A 20,512-nucleotide genomic window follows, 5' to 3' on the forward strand; every position below is an offset into this window, starting at 1 on the left:
CTCTGAGCACTATGCGACTTAACTTCTAAGGGCATCAGTCGCCTAGAACTTAAAACTAATTAAACCTACCTAACCTAAGGACATCACACACATCCATGCCCGAGGCAGGATTCGAACCTGCGACCGTAGCGGTCGCTCGGTTCCAGACTGTAGCGACAAGAACCGCACGGCCACCACGACCGGCTACACCTCTTGTCACCGCTATGTCTGCTTATTCATCGAAGAGAGCGAATTTCTTTTATGCTTGAACTATATATGGACGTTGATTGTTACTAACATGACTGAACTTGTTAAAAACGTCCTCAGTATAATCGAGGTACTTTTGAAGAGGTTGACCTTTACCAACACTAACATCTACACTCGCCTTGCATATTTGTTTCGTTTACGTACGTACTATATATCCAAAACGCCTCGACACATGCTTCCCAATAGTCGACACTTCATCTCCTTTCCCTCTTCAACACTCAATAAAAGTTATTAAACTGTACTTAGTATTAGTTTTATAGTAGGTACTTCGAATGAAACGTGGTGTTACGCTAAACAACGATGTTACTCATTGATAAAGTTGAATGGTAAGGTATCCAAACGATTAAGTCACTAGATTGACAGACACTACATACTAAGTGTCTTTTTCCAAAGCTATTTCACAGAGGAAGATTGCACTATAATTTCTTCTCTAGATTGTCGCACGGATGACAAAATGGTAGATTCCGAAATAGATGACAGAGGGATAGGAAAACTTTTAAAATCACTCAAAAGAGGAATGGGCGCTGGACCTTATGGGTTGCCAGTTCGATTGTACACAGAGTAAGCGAAGGAACGTACTCCCTTCTTGCAGCGGTGTACCGTAGGTCTCTAGAAGAGCGTAGCGTTCCAAAAGATTGGAAAAGGGCACAGGTCATCCCAGTTTTCAAGAAGGGACGTCGAACAGATGTGCGGAACTATAGACCTATATCTCTAACGTCGATCAGTTGTAGAAGTTTGGAACACGTATTATGTTCGAGTATAATGACTTTTCTGGAGACTGGAAATCTACTCTGCAGGAATCAGCATGGGTTTCGAAAAAGACGGCCATGTGAAACCCAGCTCGCGCTATTCGTCTACGAGACTCAGAGGGCCATAGACACGCGCCCCCAGGTAGATACCGTTTTTCTTGACTTACGCAAGACGTTTGATTCAGTTCCCACCAGTCGTTTAATGAACAGAGTAAGACCATATGGACCATCTGAACAATTGTGTGACTGGATTGAAGAGTTCCTAGATAACAGAATGCAACATATCAGTCTCAATGGAGAGAAGTCTTCCGAAGTAAGATTGATTTCAGGTGTGCCGCAGGGGAGTGTCGTAGGTCCGTTGCTATTCACAATATATATAAAGGGCCTTGTGGATAACATCGGAAGTTCACTGAGACTTTTTGTGGATAATGCTGTAGAATATCGAGAGGTTGTAACAATGGAAAATTGTACTGAAATGCAGGAGGATCTGCAATGAATTGACGCATGGTGCTGGGAATGGCAATTGAATCTCAATGTAGACAAGTGTAATGTGCTGCGAATACAAAGAAAGAAAGATCCTTTACCATTTAGCTACAATATAGCAGGTCAGCAACTGGAAGCAGTTAATTCCATAAATTATCTGGGAGTGGGCATTAGCAGTGATTTAAAAAAGGATGACCATATAAAAGTAATCGTCGGTAAAGCAGATGCCAGACTGAGAATCATTGGAAGAATCCTAAGGAAATGCAAACCGAAATCAAAGGAAGTAGGTTACAGTACACTTGTTCGCCCACTGCTTGATTACTGCTCATCGGCGTGGGATCTGCACCAGATAGTGTTGACAGAAGAGCGAGAGGAGATCCAATGGAGAACAGCGCGCTTCGTTAGAGGATCATTTAGTAACCGCGAAAGCGTTACGGAGATGATAGGTAAACTCCAGTAGAAGACTCTGCAAGAGAGACGCTCAGTAGCTCGGTAAGGGGTTGTGTTGAAGTTTCGAGAAAATACCTTCACCGAGGAGTCAAGCAGTATATTGCTCCCTCCTACGTATATCTCGCGAAGAGACCATGAGGCTAAAATGAGAGAGATTAGAGCCCACACAGAGGCATACCGACAATCTTTCTTTCACAAACAATGCGAGACTTGAATAGAAGGGAGAACCGATAGAGGTTCTCAAGGTACCCTCCGCCACACACTGTCAGGTGGCTTGCAGAGTATGGATGCAGGATGTAGATGTAGATGTAATGTGAACAATGGCGTTGCATCTTGTAACAACAACAACTGTACATATAATAATTTTTCTTCTGATTTTCGATGAATTAATGTAAGCAATGTTTTGATTTCATTTCTTTTTCTTTTCGTGTCATTATGTTAAAGAAAATGTAAGCAACTTTCGATGTGAATATTAATATTTATGTCAAATTTCAAGAAATGCTATAACAGAATTGAAGTGTACCACATGTTGAATCTATTGTAACATGTTTAAAATTGTAATTGTGCGCCTGGTCCATACGTAGGCAATGTATTGGGATATGTGGAATGTAAAACCCTTGGTGAATACCCTATCTGTAGGGGAGCGGTAAAGGGTGGATGGCAGGTGAGCGCGGGAAAAATGCACACGGGCACGGCATAACAGGCTCAGCAATACAGTCGGAGTTGGGCATCGGTCTGAGGAACACGTTCTGGATCGAGGAGGCTATCCTGGAAAAAGTGGTTTCATTGAGCCTCGGATGTGCCGTTTCCGACGACTATACAGCATGGCTATATTCTATAGGCACTGAATTGAAAAGGATTGCGACGCCAAGAAGAAGCAAAGTGCCGATACAGCAAGAGCCATAGCTGCGATTGTATGTGTGCTGTGCGCCTCACCATCTCGCCGCCCGCCAACCACCGCATCGACACGAACAGGGTGAATCTTTAGAATTGTATTCGTGTGGACCAGTGTTAATTTTGTTTCTGACTGTTCAATAACAGCTTAACTTTTACCAGAATTGTCCTATCAATTAATTATCCTAGTCACTAACCTAGACAGGGTCCTTTCCACATGTTGTGCAATCCGAGTGTCCCGATATGAAGATTTAAAGTTTATGTTAATAAGAATTATCTGCAGACCTATTTATGCTAGAAAGATGTTTAAGGAGCCTTATTGTTAATGAAAATATAAGCAAAGAACAAAGGTCTGACAAAATTGGAAGATAATTTTGGAACTGGTTTAGTAATGAAGCTTAATTAATTTGAGCCAAAAATAATGGTAGTTAAATGAGGAAGTAGTAAGACTAAAAGAGTAGTAACTCATATTTTGTAAATCTTGAGTGCTTAATGTTTCCAATAATTAATGGTTTCAACACAGTGATCATAACAGTTTCAGGGTCCCCCCCCCCCCTTCCACTCTTTTCTTTTCTATTCATTTAAATTTTGGAGCGTACTGAACTGATTAGACTTGCAAAGTTAAAGTCAATATAAAACCTAAATTTATCAGTGTTTACTCTTATTAAAATTGACATTGTATGTGTGTTTCAAAAGTGCTTTTTCTAGGGTAGTCTATGCCCGATTTCAGTCGGATCAATAGACAAAATGCAGTTTGTAGTAATCATTGTAGTGTAATGTTGTGTATTTACAGCTTGTCCAAATTAGTACAGAAAGGGAAAATATTAGTTCAGTCGATTTTTCTGGTTCTAAAATTTACCATATAATGCAGCATTACGACGTGTTGTTATGCTTGTACGTACACCCACTTGTACAAGGAAAAAACTCACTTAATGCCTAGTTAGGCTGGCGACCGTATTATTAACAATTGGTAGCATCTGCTGTGCATATTCCTTGCCCGTCCTAACGTGTAGTTGCACTTTATACTTGCTTGACGTATCAGTGTTGTTACTGACTGGGTATAAGTCCGATTTTGCTTCCATTCAGGTACTCGCGGTCAACATATGTACTAAAATCCTTTCTTAAAAAGGTGAAGCCCGTCAACTTATCATAGTACAGGCTTTAAAAAGTTAACGTACGCCAGAGCGGAGACGTTACAATCTTCTTGGAAATTTTGGATACGTCACGCTTGTATATTTTCGTTTCTAATTTTAGGCACGAATCCAGGTTGTCATCAGGAAGACAAATTCGCAGATTGCTCTTCGTAAGGCTCATGCTCGAAATTGGCTGTCTGCATATATATTTAGAACAGCAAACGCTAGGTTTTTCACCTGGTTATATGAACCAGAATAATTATTCCAGTTGTTATAATTCGGCATATCTTTCTTCATAATGTCTTTCAAAGCAGACCATTTCTCCTGTGAAATAAGTTGAAATTTTTTTTTTTTGGTCCAAGGCATGCAAAATTTCTATCACAACAATGCTTTACTTTTCATATCCAGTATTTGTGATTAAGAGAAAAACGAATCTGGTCACAGCAACATCAAGTTTTTTTCTTAAATCCTGAAACACATTGAGGAAAGCTTCCATCACATTTAAGTGTTTAGCTTTTAAATAGCGAAAGTCATTATCAGAATTATTTTGTTGGAGATTTTGATACCTCCGTCTGGGGCCTCCTTGGTCCACTCACACTGCCTGCGTCCCTGGAGAAAGCCAGCCGGACCCCACGCGGCGAGGAGCCATTCTGCAGCCACACAGGGGATAACTGCGCTGACGACTTCGCCTCGCTCAAGAATGAACTCGTTGAGAAGAGTCTGGTAGACAATAACGAGTGTACCCAAAGCTGATGGACCCTTGGAGCCATTACTAGGGAACGTCAAGAACGGAATATGAAGGCAAGTGAATTCTTTTGTGCTAGCAACAGTCGTTTTACCTGCCTTAAAAGCAAAAACGTGCGACAACTAAGGTACTCCACAGGACTGGGAGGAGCTTACACTATGCGCAACGAATTCGCACGGGGAGGCGTGCGAAAGAAGTCAGCCTTCGAAAAAGACATTTTCTGGACAGTTAGAACGTTCCTTATAAATTACAGACTCCAGCAAACTCAGAGACCAAATATTAGTCTGTCCATGCCTCGTGCGAAGATAGCGATTAGAAAGAAGTGTTACGTGGCTGCTCTCACAACAACTTCGCAATGCAGGAAAAGATCGTAAAAAAGTAAACTCATAAGATAGACGCTAGCTCCCGAGTCATACGCCAGCCCATGCAAGATAAAGAATTTCCAAGCTGCACTAGGAGTCGCGGTCATGAAATGGCGAACAGTCAGTGGCTGGCACTGAAAATGTATTCCGCGGCCGACAACGTCGAGAAGAGAAAAATTTTGTGAAATCGGTGAGCTGAGAAACGCATGAGGAAGTGGAAGGACGGTCCCTCACACAAGGTGGAAGCAAGAGGACACAATCCTTACATGCGTAGCCAAAATCTGCCTTTCGAGACTGTGTTATAGCAGATTTCGTGCCGTACCGACGTAACGACTGCCGCCGACAGCAGTACACGACGAATGATAACGAATTATGAGATGATTCTTCCTCTCCCCGTAACTGAGTCGTGTCAACGTGCAGTGAAATCGGCCCTTATATTTTTGTTTTGGTTTGTGTAAGCAATACTGAAAGAAATTCATGTCTTTCATGTTTGGATCATGTAAGCATTCATACATCAGCCCCTTAATTTCGTACCCTTTGTATTAATTATGTCACTTGATTATTGGCTCCCAGCTTTGGGCGGCCACATTGGTAATTTTCATGTTATGTGATCTCACAAGCAATTTATAGATTTCACATCATTTTTGGCGACCAGAGTGGAGCTGTTTCAATCGTAATTTACATGCTCATTGTCATCACAACAATTTCTCGACTCACTACAAGAAGTTTCCGTAGGCCTGGAAAGTGGTCCAAAATTTATCTTTTAACAATCCGTAGTGAAACGTAATTATGAATTTTCGAATGAAATAATTTTTTCTGACATCTAAAAAAATACTTTTCCTTTCCCGTTTAGTTTACGATTAAGCAAATTTAAATGAGACGTGACAAGTGGCAAGTGAGTGTACCCTTCTCAGTGAGAGGTGTTTTAGTTTCTGCTACTAAGGAAACAAAACCTTTCTAAACGTTTCGTCTTGTTAACCGACAGTTCTCGTTATGAGGCGTAAGATCAGTGTATTCTCTCTCCACTTCAGCAAAATTCTTTAAATGATGAAAACCTTTAACTGTAAAGGAGTTGGTACTCGTAATCACCAGTTGTGTATCTTTGCAAATTTCTTCTGAAAAAGTCGGCGCAGAAAGCGCTTCTTGATGATTGAGTAACTAAGTATTTCATGATTAATTTTTTACTTTCGAAACAGCGACAAACCCGTTTCTGATGCCAGTTATAGCTTTTCTCCCCTCTGTGGGAACTCAGACGAGTTTACCGAATAAAATGTGATGATTTTCAATGCATCCAGTTATAGCATTTACTATATCCTCTCCACGAATTTAATCTTTGAGTAGAAGAAATCAGAAAAATTGTTCTTTTAAATAAATAGCACAAAAAGTGAAATTTGCTCTGTCTCTTTTTTCACAAGACCCATGAACTGCAATCGATAAAGCTGAGAATAATTTCAGGTCTTCGACTATGTCTTTGGTTATATTCAAAGAAAGTTTTGTCTGATCTACCTTTAACTATCTTAGCAGACAATGGTAAGTCTTCATTTCTTTAGAGTATTTGATTTGTTCTTAAAATTCCGAAATAGCTCCTGCGATGTATTTATAAAAATACTATTCATGTATTGACACTCTGTATATGGTTTTCTTCTCTTAGCAGTCTCTTGACCAAGCAGAAAATCTGCGACATTAATATTATTCGAAGATTGCATCAAGTAATTAAGTACAGAGCTTGATTTTTCTTGAGTCTTCTGAAGTTCCTCAACTGCTTTGTTCCTTGCATCATGTACAGAGGATTTTATATTAAACGACAAAGCCACCAAGACAATTACAGTTCTTAAACTGATGACGAGAATACCTAAAAGTATTTGCAGCTTGTTCGAAAAATAGAGTAACTGTATGCTTAGAGTGACAGCTTTTCTCGCCCGCGTGCAATTTGCGTACCCGACTGGCGCTAACCACACTGCAGACTGTCGGTCTCAGTCTGCTCGTGCATAAATCGCTTACGCGTCCCCCGCACGTACAGACAGTTTGAAACTCCGTGCCACAGTAAATGTGCATAACGACAGCCAGTGGAGAAGAAAGTAGCACTGGCGGGGTAACATTGGAACGAAGCCACTGCGCTTCGGATAGAAGGAGGTAGAATTTCCAGTCGCAGGGGCGCGGGTTGTAACTACAGTTCCAGTCTTTCCTGCGGGGACACGAACTCAGACGTAATACATTATACAACACGATGCAAAGATACGAACTGACGATACGCGTTGATATTTTACCTTTCTGGAAATGTACGAATGCTCCCAGAAGTGATATTTAGTGGAAGAGCCACACTCAGGGGGGCAAAGAGCCGTATGTAGTTCGAGAGCCGCTGTTTTTCGACTTTTGCTATAAGCTCTTGTTCGTGCATCTAAAACGAGTAACCTTAACATTAAAAAAAAATACTAGTAGTACGGCTCAGAAGATAAAATTGGAACATTGCATTGCTTTCGGCGTATTATACGTGAATGAAAAATTTCATGATAGGTTTCGACATGTCAGATTGGACGATTTCCTGATGAGACCTAAGGCATAAAAATCATCAGAGCCGCTTCTTGCCCCAGTTTTCGGAAATTACTCTCTTTCACTTAATTCATCGTTTTCTGTTTTTGGACAAAATATGAGGATCAAAACGCGCAAGAGGCAGGATAGTACTTGAGGTAGATGTGGATCAAAACTGACAAAATATTATCTCGGAGTAAGTAATTCTAGCAAATCTCAGTGGCTCTTTTACAGAAACTGTATCAACAATAATGCCTATCGAATCTTCAGATGTTGAACTGTCTGTAGCTCAATCATGTTTAAAACAACCTGAAAAATTTGTAACGAAATTTGTAACTATTTGAAAAAGAGCTCTGAACAATTTCATAGCTGTCGTGGAATTGGTGAAAGTATTTGAATTGTGCACGGTTTACTTCCAAAGGCTCTTCCTTCACCTTCTCAACAACCGTATTTTCGTCATGAACAAAGCTCTACCACTGTCGTCAGATGGTGCAAACAAGACCGTTTTGATTCAAATACATCAAGTAACCCTCTACCGAGCTGGTTGTGTGACAAGCCGCGGGCTTAAGATCCCGTCGAGATGCGAGGTGTCTGTGCAACCAGCGATGGGCCAGCAGCGAAGCTGCAACATAAAGATAATATGACGTCTGGCGAGCAGCGAGATCTGACTTGCAAGCAGCGAGCAGCGAGGCTGCAGCGTGAACGTATACTGAGACTCCGTAACTCCTAAGCTCTCTAACATACTTTGCAATAAAGTGGTTCAAATGCACAAAATTGCGTGTGCGTTTTAACACGGACCGTCAGAAGCAGACTGGTAATAACGTAATACTAGGTATAAAGCAGTCCTGTTTAAATTCCCATCTGTCTATCACGCATCAGGTTTCCATGATTTCTCTAAATCGCAGGGTAGCTTCTACAGGCAAGGAATGTAAAGAGCTGCTCCAAGCCTGGTTGAACCGAGAGAGTTGCGTCACCGGCGGCGAGGTGCTGAGTGGCCTCGAAACATCACTGTCATTTCGGCACCTGCTGTTCCGTCGTTGCTGAGGCTGAGCTTGCAGGGCAGGACGTCGTATCCCGGCCAGAGCAGGGGCGGGCAGCCGTCCACCTGCTGCACGCACTCCGACCTGACGTTCACCGGGGACTGGCGCCGGCCGGCGGCGCCCGACGGCCACGTGTGTGGACCTGCAAAGTGAGGAAGGACCGGACACCTCTATCAGAGTCGAGACACATCACCCTAGGTAGCCACCGATGAGATTGTTGTAATTAAATGTAGGTGAGCATGGACAAATTAGGAAACAATGAGGAATATCAGCGTACATACCAATGTTCTGACTTTAAAACTTCCTGGCAGATTAAAACTGTGTGCCCGACCGAGACTCGAACTCGGGACCTTTGCCTTTCGCGGGCAAGTGCTCTACCAACTGAGCTACCGAAGCACGACTCACGTCCGGTACCCACAGCTTTACTTCTGCCAGTATCTCGTCTCCTACCTTCCAAACTTTACAGAAGTTCTTGTGCGAACCTTGCAGAACTAGCACTCCTGAAAGAAAGGATATAGCGGAGACATGGCTTAGCCACAGCCTGGGGGATGTTTCCAGAATGAGATTTTCACTCTGCAGCGGAGTGTGCGCTGATATGAAACTTCCTGGCAGATTAAAACTGTGTGCCCGACCGAGACTCGAACTCGGGACCTTTGCCTTTCACGGGCAAGTGCTCTACCAACTGAGTTACCGAAGCACGACTCACGCCCGGTACCCACAGCTTTACTTCTGCCAGTATCTCGTCTCCTGCCTTCCAAACTTTACAGAAGTTCTTCTGCGAACCTTGCAGAAGTAGCTCTCCTGAAAGAAAGGATATAGCGGAGACATGGCTTAGCCACAGCCTGGGGGATGTTTCCAGAATGAGATTTTCACTCTGCAGCGGAGTGTGCGCTGATATGAAACTTGCCCGCGAAAGGCAAAGGTCCCGAGTTCGAGTCTCGGTCGGGCACACAGTTTTAATCTGCCAGGGAGTTTCATATCAGCGCACACTCCGCTGCAGAGTGAAAATCTCATTCTGGTTCTGACTTTAGTATCAAACTTTACTTTGGTGATAATTCAGGATCGATTACAATCAAACTATTTACTCCAGATAGATTGTTTCAGATGAGATCTGCTTTGTAAACCACACTCGTGCTCTTAAATTGAGGATAACTGCAGAATGTGGTGCCAGACAACGTGGCACTACACAAAACTGGCGCTAATAGCATAGGCACATAGGGAACACACACGACACAGACTTGTAAGTCCACGGTATTGGTGATAAGTTGAGAAAACCATCCCGAAGCACATTTGCTACAAAACGCCACAGTTTCCTGTGCATGTACCCCGACATCAGTACGAGATATGATCACCATGCAAACGTACACAGGCCTCACAACGGGTTGTCTTACTCTGGATCAGGTGGTAGAGCAGCTGCTGGGGTATGGCCTCCCATTCTTGCACCAGTGCCTGTCGGAGCTGCTGAATTGCGGTAGAGGTTTGAGAACGTGCAGTGGTACTTCCCAGGCGTGCTCGATGGGGTTTAGATTTGGTTAACAGGCAGACCACTCCATTCGCCTGATATCTTCTGTTTCAAGGTACTCCTTCACGATGGCAGCTCGGTGGGGCCGTGCGTTATCATACATCACGAGGAAGGTGGGACCCACTCCACCCCTGAATAGCCGGACATTCTGGTGCAAAATGACGTCCCGATACACCTGACCCTTTACAGCTCCTCTGTCAAAGACATGCAGGGGTGTACGTGCCCCGTTCATAATCCCCCGTTGTGGAGCTCCATTCGTTATTTTTGTGCGACATTCACTTCTTCACCTGCAGCTGTTGGTTTGCCACGATCACTCAACACACCCGCTTTTGTCTGCGTTGTGACTTGACGGATGACGTTTTTTCCCTATATTCAATACAAATATGCTGTACGGTGCCTCTTTAAACATCAAACTCTATGAATGCCTTGTTTAACTATAAGTTCCTCGCGGTGTTTCCATATTTATTTCCAATCCCTGTACTCGATCAACTTCTGTCATTTGGTTATAGTCGTTATGCTTGGTTTCTCGTTTTACAAACTATTCGCATCTTTGCAAAGATGTGCTGGAATTAAAAATAGGCTCTTTCTGACATTGACATAATAGCTCTTTGTGGGAGGTAACATCAACGAACTAGCCCGCCAAATCTGATAAGAGAACATTGCTCATCTTTATTTGGCACTTGCTTAAAGCAGTCTTTTGGAGCAACTACTTTGTTTCATTCGTAACAAAAAGTCATAACACCACAATACTGATGATTAGTTTTACTTGCAAGGTAATATCTTAAGTACTATTAATTAATTAATACGCTGTTAAAATTATGTCAGTAAGTGTTGTAATAATTAGCTTGGGGAAAAAATCTTGTTTCTATTTCAGTAACATTTGTGAAACGGAATTCCTTGATATATACCACAACATCATTTCCTTTCATTTTTAGTTTAGAATATTTGCAGTGATATTTCTTTTTGTGTAGTTTTAGGTTTTCCGCTCCCTCTCATCCCTGTTCAGTCAATATGTAAGGGTCAGGGAAATGAAAACTGAACACACGCTACAACGGGACTATGGAAATGGAAATGAGCGTTTGGCGTCATTGACCGGGAGGCTCCTTACGGGGCAGGTCCGGCCGTCTTGGTGCAGGTCTTATTACATTCGACGCCCCACTGGGCGACCTTCACGCCGGATGGGGATGAAATGGTGATGAAGACAGCACAACACCCAGTCCCTGAGAGGAGAAAATCCCCGATCCAGCCGGGAATCGAACCCGGCCCCCTGAGGACGGCAGTCCGTCACGCTGAGCATTCAGCTATCGGGGCGCACAACGGGAGTATAGAATGGTTCCGTTCAAAAGTAATGACCACTTTCATCAAGACATTTAATGCACTGGGAGACAAAACGATCAATTCCTGTTTCCTAAAACGTAGTCGACTGCTGACAGATCCACAGCTGCGACCACTCTTGTACTTCCTCGTCCTACTCAAACAGACGTCTACGCATGCCTTTCTTCAAGTCACCACAGATGTGTAAACCACATGGTGAATGATTCGGGCTGTGAGGAGTATGTAGCAGAGTTTTCCAACCAAATAGCTGAAGTGTAGTCTTCGTCCAATTGGCAGTGTTAGGGCGGGCTTATCTGTGTAACAAGATGCTTTCGCCCGACAGCATTCCCGGGTGTTTTGACTGGAAGGCGCCTAGCAGTTTCTAATAAGTGTCATCCAAGCGCTCCGCATTGATTGTGTTTCCACCCTCGAAGAGCTCGACGAGCAGATTGCCCCTTCAGTCGAAGAAGGCCATCATGACCTGACCGGAACTTCTTTGAACAGCTTGAGTTTTTTTGGAAATTTGTGGTAGGGTCTTATGGGACCAAACTCCTAAGGTCATCGGTCCGTAAGCTTACATACTACTTAATCTAACTTACACTAGGGACAACACATACACCCATACCCGAGGGAGGACTCGAACCTGCGACGGTGGCTTCAGATTTGTTTGGCTGGAGAGATGTGGGATATTTCCACCGCTGGCCTTGCTATTTGCTCTCGGGTTCGAATGCTGCCGGACAAAATAACCCTGTTGCACGATAACGCCCACTCCCCAACTGCCAGTCGGACGAAAGCTATGCCCCATCGATTTGGTTGGGAAACACTGCAACATTCTCCGTAAAGCCCGGATCTTTCACCGCGCGAGTTCCACATCTTTGGTGACGTCGGTATCAGTAGGACGAGGAAGTTTAGGAGTGGATGCGGTTGTGGACCCGTCGGCAGTCGGCAGCGTCCTCTGAGACACGAATTGATCGTCTCGTCTTCCAGTGCGATAAACGTCGCAACGCTTCTGCTGCTTACTATTGAATGGAAGGAATCCATGGTTCCATCGTGGAGGGTATTCGGTTTCCATTCGAGTGCGCTCCAAGTTATAAAACACGATTTTCATTACTGAAGTACTCTCAATGTCTTTTGGATGTACAGAATTACGTGTATAATTGCTGTGAATGTAACTTAAAACTACACGAAACGTAATGTAATTCGTAAGCTGCACTTTAAATCTGACGTATGTCATAGGAACGGTTTCAGGAGCCAATCCAATAAAAGCGGAAACCTGAGCTGAGAGCCGGCACTAGCGCAATGGGACCAGTGGTGATGAGGATCTTGCCACGGCGGTAGAAAGCAGACGCTTTATTAGCTGCGGACGTGCGTATGTTTCCTGCCTTGCTTTGAGGAGGGAGATAGTTGAGCGCATCTGACTTGTCTTGTTACTCCTAAAACAACGCATACATTTCGCAATGATTTATTCGTTATTAATAGAATTAAAAATCCTCCCAACTAACAACACACGAAGCTGTAGCCCTGCTATCCTGAACAATAAACGACTACGGGGGAATTTTTGATTTGGGAATCCACAGTAATATTGGGGCATGTATTAATGCCATTTAAAATAATGTACAAGTAAATCTTACGGTGACTCATTGTTTGATGTAGTTGCTTACAAAGAGTGAAGCTTAACTTCACCGAAAAAGTTTCGGAAGCTGTTCAGAGATACTTTCTGAGCATTTTGGTGTAAGGTACACGTGGTTAAGGTTGGCTCACTTTTGATTCCTTTCCCCAGTCATCCTTCTCTCTAGAATGCCTTGAAGAATTCAGATCAACCGTACAAATGTCGACGATGTGCTTGGTACGTCTTGTCCGGTAAAAGTTTGTTCCATTCACACAAGTTATTTGCTGTTGACAATTGTAATGGCCTCCTTACTCTTTGTCTTCAAGACAGCGTTCAGTACCGTTCGATTTGGTTTCGGGTTTGGTTTTCCGGCGGAATTAGTTGTAAGTTAACGGAGACACTGTTGAAAAGATGGCCGATATGCATCTCGTGCACAGTGCACTGAAAGAACTGATTCGACACAGTGTGATAAATGACTTTCGTCTGTAATTTTGTATTACAAACTTTTTCACTCTTGTGGTGGTGAATAAGATGCTGTGTTGAATATATCGATACATTACATTACTGCCGGCCAGGGTGGCCGAGCGGTTCTAGGCGCTACAGTCTGGAACCGCGCGACCGCTACGGTGGCAGGTTCGAATCCTCCCTCGGGCATGGATGTGTGTGATGTCCTTAGGTTAGTTAGGTTTAAGTAGTTCTAAGTTCTAGAGGACTGATGACCTTAGAAGTTAAGTCCCATAGTGCTCAGAGCCATTTGAACCATTACATTATTTCGACGTTATGAGATACCAGAGATAACTGGTCCTCTATAAGGAAACCGATCTGAACTTAATCTAGCTACGTAGCATCTATTTTTTGTATTTTCTATAAATTCGTGATTGATAGTGGCTTGTTATTACCAGAGACAAGTTCTTACCTCTACAGTGGCACTCCACCTCTTAATCATTCTCCTAGCGCTAACAACACCGAAATAGTGATCTTCCTTAAGCATATAGTCTCAGATGTCGTACAACGTTACACTGCCTTACTACTATCTTGGTCATCAGTCTTCTGATTCGTTTGACGTGGCTCACCACGAATTCCTCTCCTGTGACAACCTCTTCATCTCAGAGTAGCACTTGCCCACAACGTCCTTATTGATTGGATCTATTTCAATACACCCTCTACACTTCCCTGAAGTGTCATGGAAGTTATTTATTCATATCTTCCTACATCCTGTCTCCGTGTGTGACAGATGTTGTTCTCCTCGTCTTTTCTGCAGACGAACTCCTAATTTCTTAGCTTTTAAATCTAGCTAATTCTACAGGACAATACATCAAAGACATCCATTCACTGTTCTTCCCTCTATCCCGCCGTCCATGGTTCATTTTCGTCCAATGCTGTGTTCCAAATGTAGAGACTCAGAAGTCTGTTCGTCAAATTAAAGCATATGATAGAGGCTAACAGATTTCTTTTAATCGGAATGTCTCGTATGCCTGTGCTAGTATGCTTTCATCTCCTCTTTGCTTCGTCAGTGATGTGTTGTTTTGCTTCTTCGGTAGCAGAATTCGATTTTTGTTCACCTCCTTTGTGGTCCCAAATTTTGGTAATAATTTTATCGCTAAACTCATTTCTAATATTCCTTGTTACTTTCGATATTTTTCGGTTTATTATCTATCCATATCGTGTGCTCACTAGTCAATTCAGAGGTCCAATTAAGAGGTCCATTAACTGTTATTGTGACACAGTGATTAGCGCACTGGACACATATTCGGGAGGACGACGTACCAAATCCCCGGTGTATCGTGATGTTCCTAAACCGCACTAGGCAAATGTCTGGACGGTCCTTTTGAAAACGCACGGCAAATTTCCTTCCCCATTCTTCCATAATCTGGGCTTGTGCTCCGTCTCTAATGATACTGTTACCGACCGAACGTTAAGCTCTAATTCTCCTTTCTTTCAATTCTTCGGCCCTGTCACTAAGAACAGCAGTGTGGATCTTATCACTGATATGTCTTCACCTTGAAGTTCAATGCGCCTCCTTGACCTATTTCTTACATCAGTTGTTGCGTCTTCGATGTATATGAGTAGAATGAACAGTACTGGCAAAAGAATGCATCCCTGTCATACGTACTTTTTAATCCGTGTACTTGGTTCATGTCCTGCCATTCCCTCTTGGTTCTAAGACGTATTTTATCGGTCTTTCAAAATGGTTTTCACCCATATCCCTCTATATTTTACCTCTTGCAGTATTTTACCTTATCGGACGCCTTCACTACGTCGGCAGATCCCATGTACGTGTTTTGCCATCTCTTAAGTCTTGCTTCCAATATCTAGCGCGCTTTGATAGCTATCTGTTTAGTGCCTCTGCCTTTCCTAAAGCCTAATATGTGGTCAGCTAACAGGTCCTCAATTTTTCTTTTCTACTCCTCTGAATTATTTTTGTCAGCAACTTCGGTCCAGAAGCTGTTAAACTGGTTGTGCGACAGTTCTTGCACTTTTCTGCTCTTGCTACCTTCGGGGTTGTGTGGATGATATTTTCCGGAAGGACTGACGGTATGTCTCCAAACACAGATTCTACAAACCAAATTGAATTAAATATACTCTTTCCATCTAAGAGTTCGCTCCTGTGTATTTAACAGCGGAAATACATTCTTACTGTTCCGCCTTAGTTTTTAATTTCATCGAAAGTGTATTTTCCTTTTCTGTGTGCACAATCACTCATTCCGACAATCCTCTCTTTTTAGATTCATTCGTTTCCTTCTCCAGCCGTACAGTTTCCGCTTTCCTGCATTTCTACTCATTTTTTTTTCGAAAGTGCCTGATACTGTTGTCTTCCTGTCTTTCTGTAAATGTACGTTACTGATACTGCCCTATTTACATGCGCATCATATCAATGTAAATGTAAATTTTAATTTTTTGTCATGTCAGAATGCACTTTCCTTTGCCCTCTTTGAGTAAACTGATCATTTTTGAATTCACGTGCTTTTTCGATAAGCTCGCGCCCACTACGCTGTGTTATCAGGCTCCCCCTCCTCCCCCGCCCCTTCCGCGGCCACCGCGCCAACAAGCTGGGAGCGCTACACAGGCTGAGAACAGCTGACTTACTGTGTAGCCGACAACGTTTAAAATGTGGGCGTCAGAAACTTCAGATTAATGTATCCCTAAAATAATTGAATGCTTGCAGTAATGTTACAAAATTAGTAATGGGTACTTGTCTCGTTCCTGGCCTACGATTTTAAAGAGTAGCTCAGGTATTTAATTTAATTTGGCAGCTTGAATGGTGATGGAAGAAATGAAGGGTGAACTAGTGAGGTTTCCAAAGCAAAAAAAAAAAAAAAACAACAAAAGAAATAAGAAATATAGCATATTCCTATTTTATTTCTATATCCAAAGAGCTGTGTTTATTACGTTGCAACGATGCACTTCGATGATATCTGAAATAAGAACCATAAGGCTCCTTTTTTTGTTTCGTAAAGCGGCAATCTATATACAGTGTATCTGTTAATAGCGCATATCGCTTGAACTTAAGTTAGCTCACACATCCATCAACATGCACTGAAGCACCACGAATCAGCTGATTTCGTTATTCACGCACTTCGTTACAGAACAGTATCTGAAAAGGATAAATATTAGTTCCCTATAACGAAGTAACGGCTTGTTCGTTTTGTAGGATGTATTCCTTTTTCACATTTAGAATACTTATATTCATCTTCTTGTAATAATTATCTGTTAATTTACATCTGTATGCACGATGACGTGGCGTAAGAATTCCTAGAATTACTGTCTGTCTTGTCCACGGCCCCACCATAGTGCACTGTTTCCTTTCTCGGAGTCAAGACTCTTCTGTTTTTTGAAAAAATAAAGGAAAGAAAGAGAGTCGTGCATGAAACAAATGAGTGAAGGGGTGTACTTGGCCGTTTTATAGACACCACCAAAAAGCTGCTCGGTCGCTCCTCTTTTCTGCTGTGGTGAGGCCAGATATTCTCACTGCCAACTTTGCTTCTCTATCTCAGGGTCACAGTGAAATACCCAGCACTCCTGATAAGGCAGGTATGGTAGACACCTGCATTGGACTGACACAGCTGCAACGTTACTGCTGTTGGTTCGGTGCGTCGGTGATTTTCAGCGGGCTTGTGTAGTCCTAGAACCGAGCGGGCGGTTCCTTTAATCATACGCTATGTGATCAAAAGTATTCGGACACCTGGCTGAAAATGACTTACAAGTTTGCGGCGCCCTCAGTCCGTAATACTAGGCTTCAGTATCGTGTTGGCCCACCCTTAGCCATGAAGACAGCTTCCACTTTCGCAGGCATACATTCATTCGGATGCTGGAAGGTTTCTTGAGGATTGGCCGCCCATTCTTCACGAAGTGCTCCACTGAGAAGACGTATCGATGTCGGTCGGTGAGGCCTGGCACGGAATCGGCGTTCCAAAACATACCAAAAGTGTTCTGTAGGATTCACTTCAGGATTTTGTGCAGGCCAGTCCATTACAGGGATGTTATTGTCGTGTAACCACCCCGCCACAGGCCGTGCATTACGAACAGGTGCTCGATCGAGTTGAACAACGTAATAGCCATCCGCGAATTGCTCTTCAACAGTGGGAAGCAAGAAGGTGCTTAAAACATCATTGTAGGCCGGTGCTGTGATACTGCTACGCAAAACAAAAAGGGGTGAAAGCTTCCTCAATGAAAAACACGACCAAATCATGAAACCGCCGCCCTCGAATTTTATTCTTATCTTTACACATGCTGGTAGATGACGTTAACCGGGCATTCGCCATACCCACATCCTGCCATCGGATCGCCACATTGTGTGCCGGGATTCGTCACTCCACACAACGTTTTTCCACTGTTCAATTGCCCAATGGTTACGCTCCTTATACAAAGCGACGTGTCGTTTGGGATTTACCGGCATGATGTGTGGCTTATGAGCAGCCGCTCAACCATGAAATCCGAGATTTCTCACCTCCAAACTATGTGTCATAGTACTTGCAGTGGATCCTGATGCAGTTTGGAATTCGTGTTTCATGGTCTGGATTGATGTCTGCCTATTACAAATTCCGCACCTCTTCAACTGTCGGCGGTCTCTGTCAGTCAACAGACGAGGACGGTCTGTATGCTTTTGTGCTGTACGTGTCCCTTAACGTCTCCACTTCACTATCTTTTCGGAAACAATGGACCTAGAGATGTTAAGGAGTGTGGAATCTCACGTACAGATGTAGTACACGTGTCACCTAATCACCTGACCACGTTCGAAGTCCGTGAGTTCCGCGGAACGCCTCATTCTGCTCTCTCACGATATCTAATGAATGCTGAGATCGCTGATATGGAGTACCTGGCAGTAGGTGGCAACAAAATGCACCTAATATGAAAAACTTATGTTTTTGAGCGTGTCCAGTTACTTTTTATCATATAGTGTATTCTAATATTTGTGTGAGATTTTGGATTGGTTGGTTGTTTTGGGGAAGGAGACCAGACAGCGAGGTCATCGGTCTCATCGGATTAGGGAAGGACGGGGAAGGAAGTCGGCCGTGCCCTTTGAAAGCAACCATCCCGGCATTTGCCCGGAGCGATTTAGGGAAATCACGGAAAACCTAAATCAGGATGGCCGGACGCGGGATTGAACCGTCGTCCTCCCGAATGTGAGTCCAGTGTCTAACCACTGCGCCACCTCGCTCGGTGAGATTTTGGAAACTGATTCATTATTGATTTTCAGTTACTCCAGTATCGGCTTGATTGTGATAGGTCGTTTGTAGTGCACCGCGTCCTCCACTTCTAAATCTGCATCTACGTAGACATTCCGCAAGCCAACGCACTGTCCGTGGTGGAGGGTACGCTCTAACACTACTACTAGTTTCTTTTAATGTTCCACTCGCAGAAAGATCGAGGGAAAAACGACTGTCTATATGCCTTCGTGTGAGCTCTAATTTCTCGTATGTTATCTTCGTGGTTCCTGTGCGCAATGTATGTTGACGGCAGTAGGGTCGTTCTGAAATCAGCTTCAAATGCCGGTTCTCTAAACATTCTCAGTAGTGTTCTTCGAAATGAATGTCTTCATCACTCCAGGGACTCCCACTCGAGTTCTCGAAACATACCCGTAACACTTGAATGTTGATCGAACCTACCGGTAACAAATTTAACAGCTGGCTTCTGAATTGCTTCGATGTCCTTTTTCAATTAGGCCTGGTGTGGATAACGCAGACTCTAGAAGTACTCAAGAATATGTCGCACCAACGTCCTATACGCGGTCTGCTATACAGTTGTAGCACACTTCTCTAAAATTCTCCCAATAAACTGAAGTTGTCCATTCACCTTTCCCACCGCAATCTTCACATGCTCATTCAATTTCATATCGCTTCGCAACGTTACGCTCAGATTTTTGAACATCGGCTATGTTTTTACTACTCATCCGCATCACCTTACATTTTTCTACACTTAGAGCTAGCTTCCATCCATCACATCAAATAGAAATTTTGTCTCGTTCATCTTGTATCATCCTACACTCACTGTTCTTCGACACCTTCCTGGCCACTGCCACGTCATCAGCGAACAACGGCAGATTGCTGCCCACCCTGTCGACCACTTCATTTACGTGTACAGAAAATAGCAACCGTCCTAACACACTTCCCTGTGGTACCCCTGATATTACCCCTGCCTTGAATGAACACTCGCCGTCGACTATAACATACTGGGTTCTATTACATAAAAAGTCTTCGAGCCAGTCACATATCTGGGAGCCTATTCCGTATGATCGTACCTTCGTTAACGGTCTGCAGTGGAGTACCTTGTTGAACGGTTCTCTGAAATCTAGAAATATAGTATCTGCCTGTTGCCCTCATCGTAGTTCGCAGTATATGATGTGAGAAAAGGGCAAGCTGGGTTTCGCATGAGGGATACATTTTAAAGTTGTGCTGATTCATGGACGAGAGGTTTTAGGACTCTAGGAAATTTATTTTATTCGATCTCAGAATATGCTCTAGAATTCTGCAAAGAAACGATGTTAAGGAGATTGGTCTGTAATTTTGCGTTTTTTTTTTTTTTACCCCTCTTACATACAGGAGTGACCTGCGCTTTTTCCAGTCGCTTGACACTTTGCACTGATTGAAAGATTCGCGATAAATGAAAACTAATTAAGAGGCCAATGAAGTATAGTATTCTTTCTAAAAGCGAATTGAGATTCCATCCTGATCTGGCAACTTATTTCTTTTCAGCTCTTTCAGTTGTTTCTCTACTATAAGAATGCTTATTAGTAATTCATTCATAAGGTACTATGCGCGATGGTCAAAGGACGGTACGTTTGTGCGATTCTTCGGCGTGAACGATTTCTTAAACGTGGAATTTAAAACTTTGGTCTTCCTTTTGCTATCTCCTACTGCCAAACAAAACTGATCACCGAACGAATGGATGGAAGCCCTTGACCTCCCCAGAGGTTTTACGTAGGACCATAATTTTTT

At 43.2% G+C, this 20,512-nt stretch overlaps 1 protein-coding gene across 1 annotated transcript in view; it reads right to left on the bottom strand.

Annotated features, from left to right (window-relative positions):
- Positions 1–20,512, bottom strand: part of LOC124803136 (carbonic anhydrase 2-like) — a 148,041-nt gene that overhangs the window by 117,348 nt on the left and 10,181 nt on the right. The window contains exon 2 of the mRNA XM_047264315.1: positions 8,615–8,773. Within this exon, the coding sequence (XP_047120271.1) occupies positions 8,615–8,773 (159 nt within the window). The remainder of the gene's footprint in view (positions 1–8,614; positions 8,774–20,512) is intronic.

Source organism: Schistocerca piceifrons, chromosome 6 (genome assembly GCF_021461385.2).
Source record: "Schistocerca piceifrons isolate TAMUIC-IGC-003096 chromosome 6, iqSchPice1.1, whole genome shotgun sequence".
NCBI classification, from domain to species: domain Eukaryota; kingdom Metazoa; phylum Arthropoda; class Insecta; order Orthoptera; family Acrididae; genus Schistocerca; species Schistocerca piceifrons.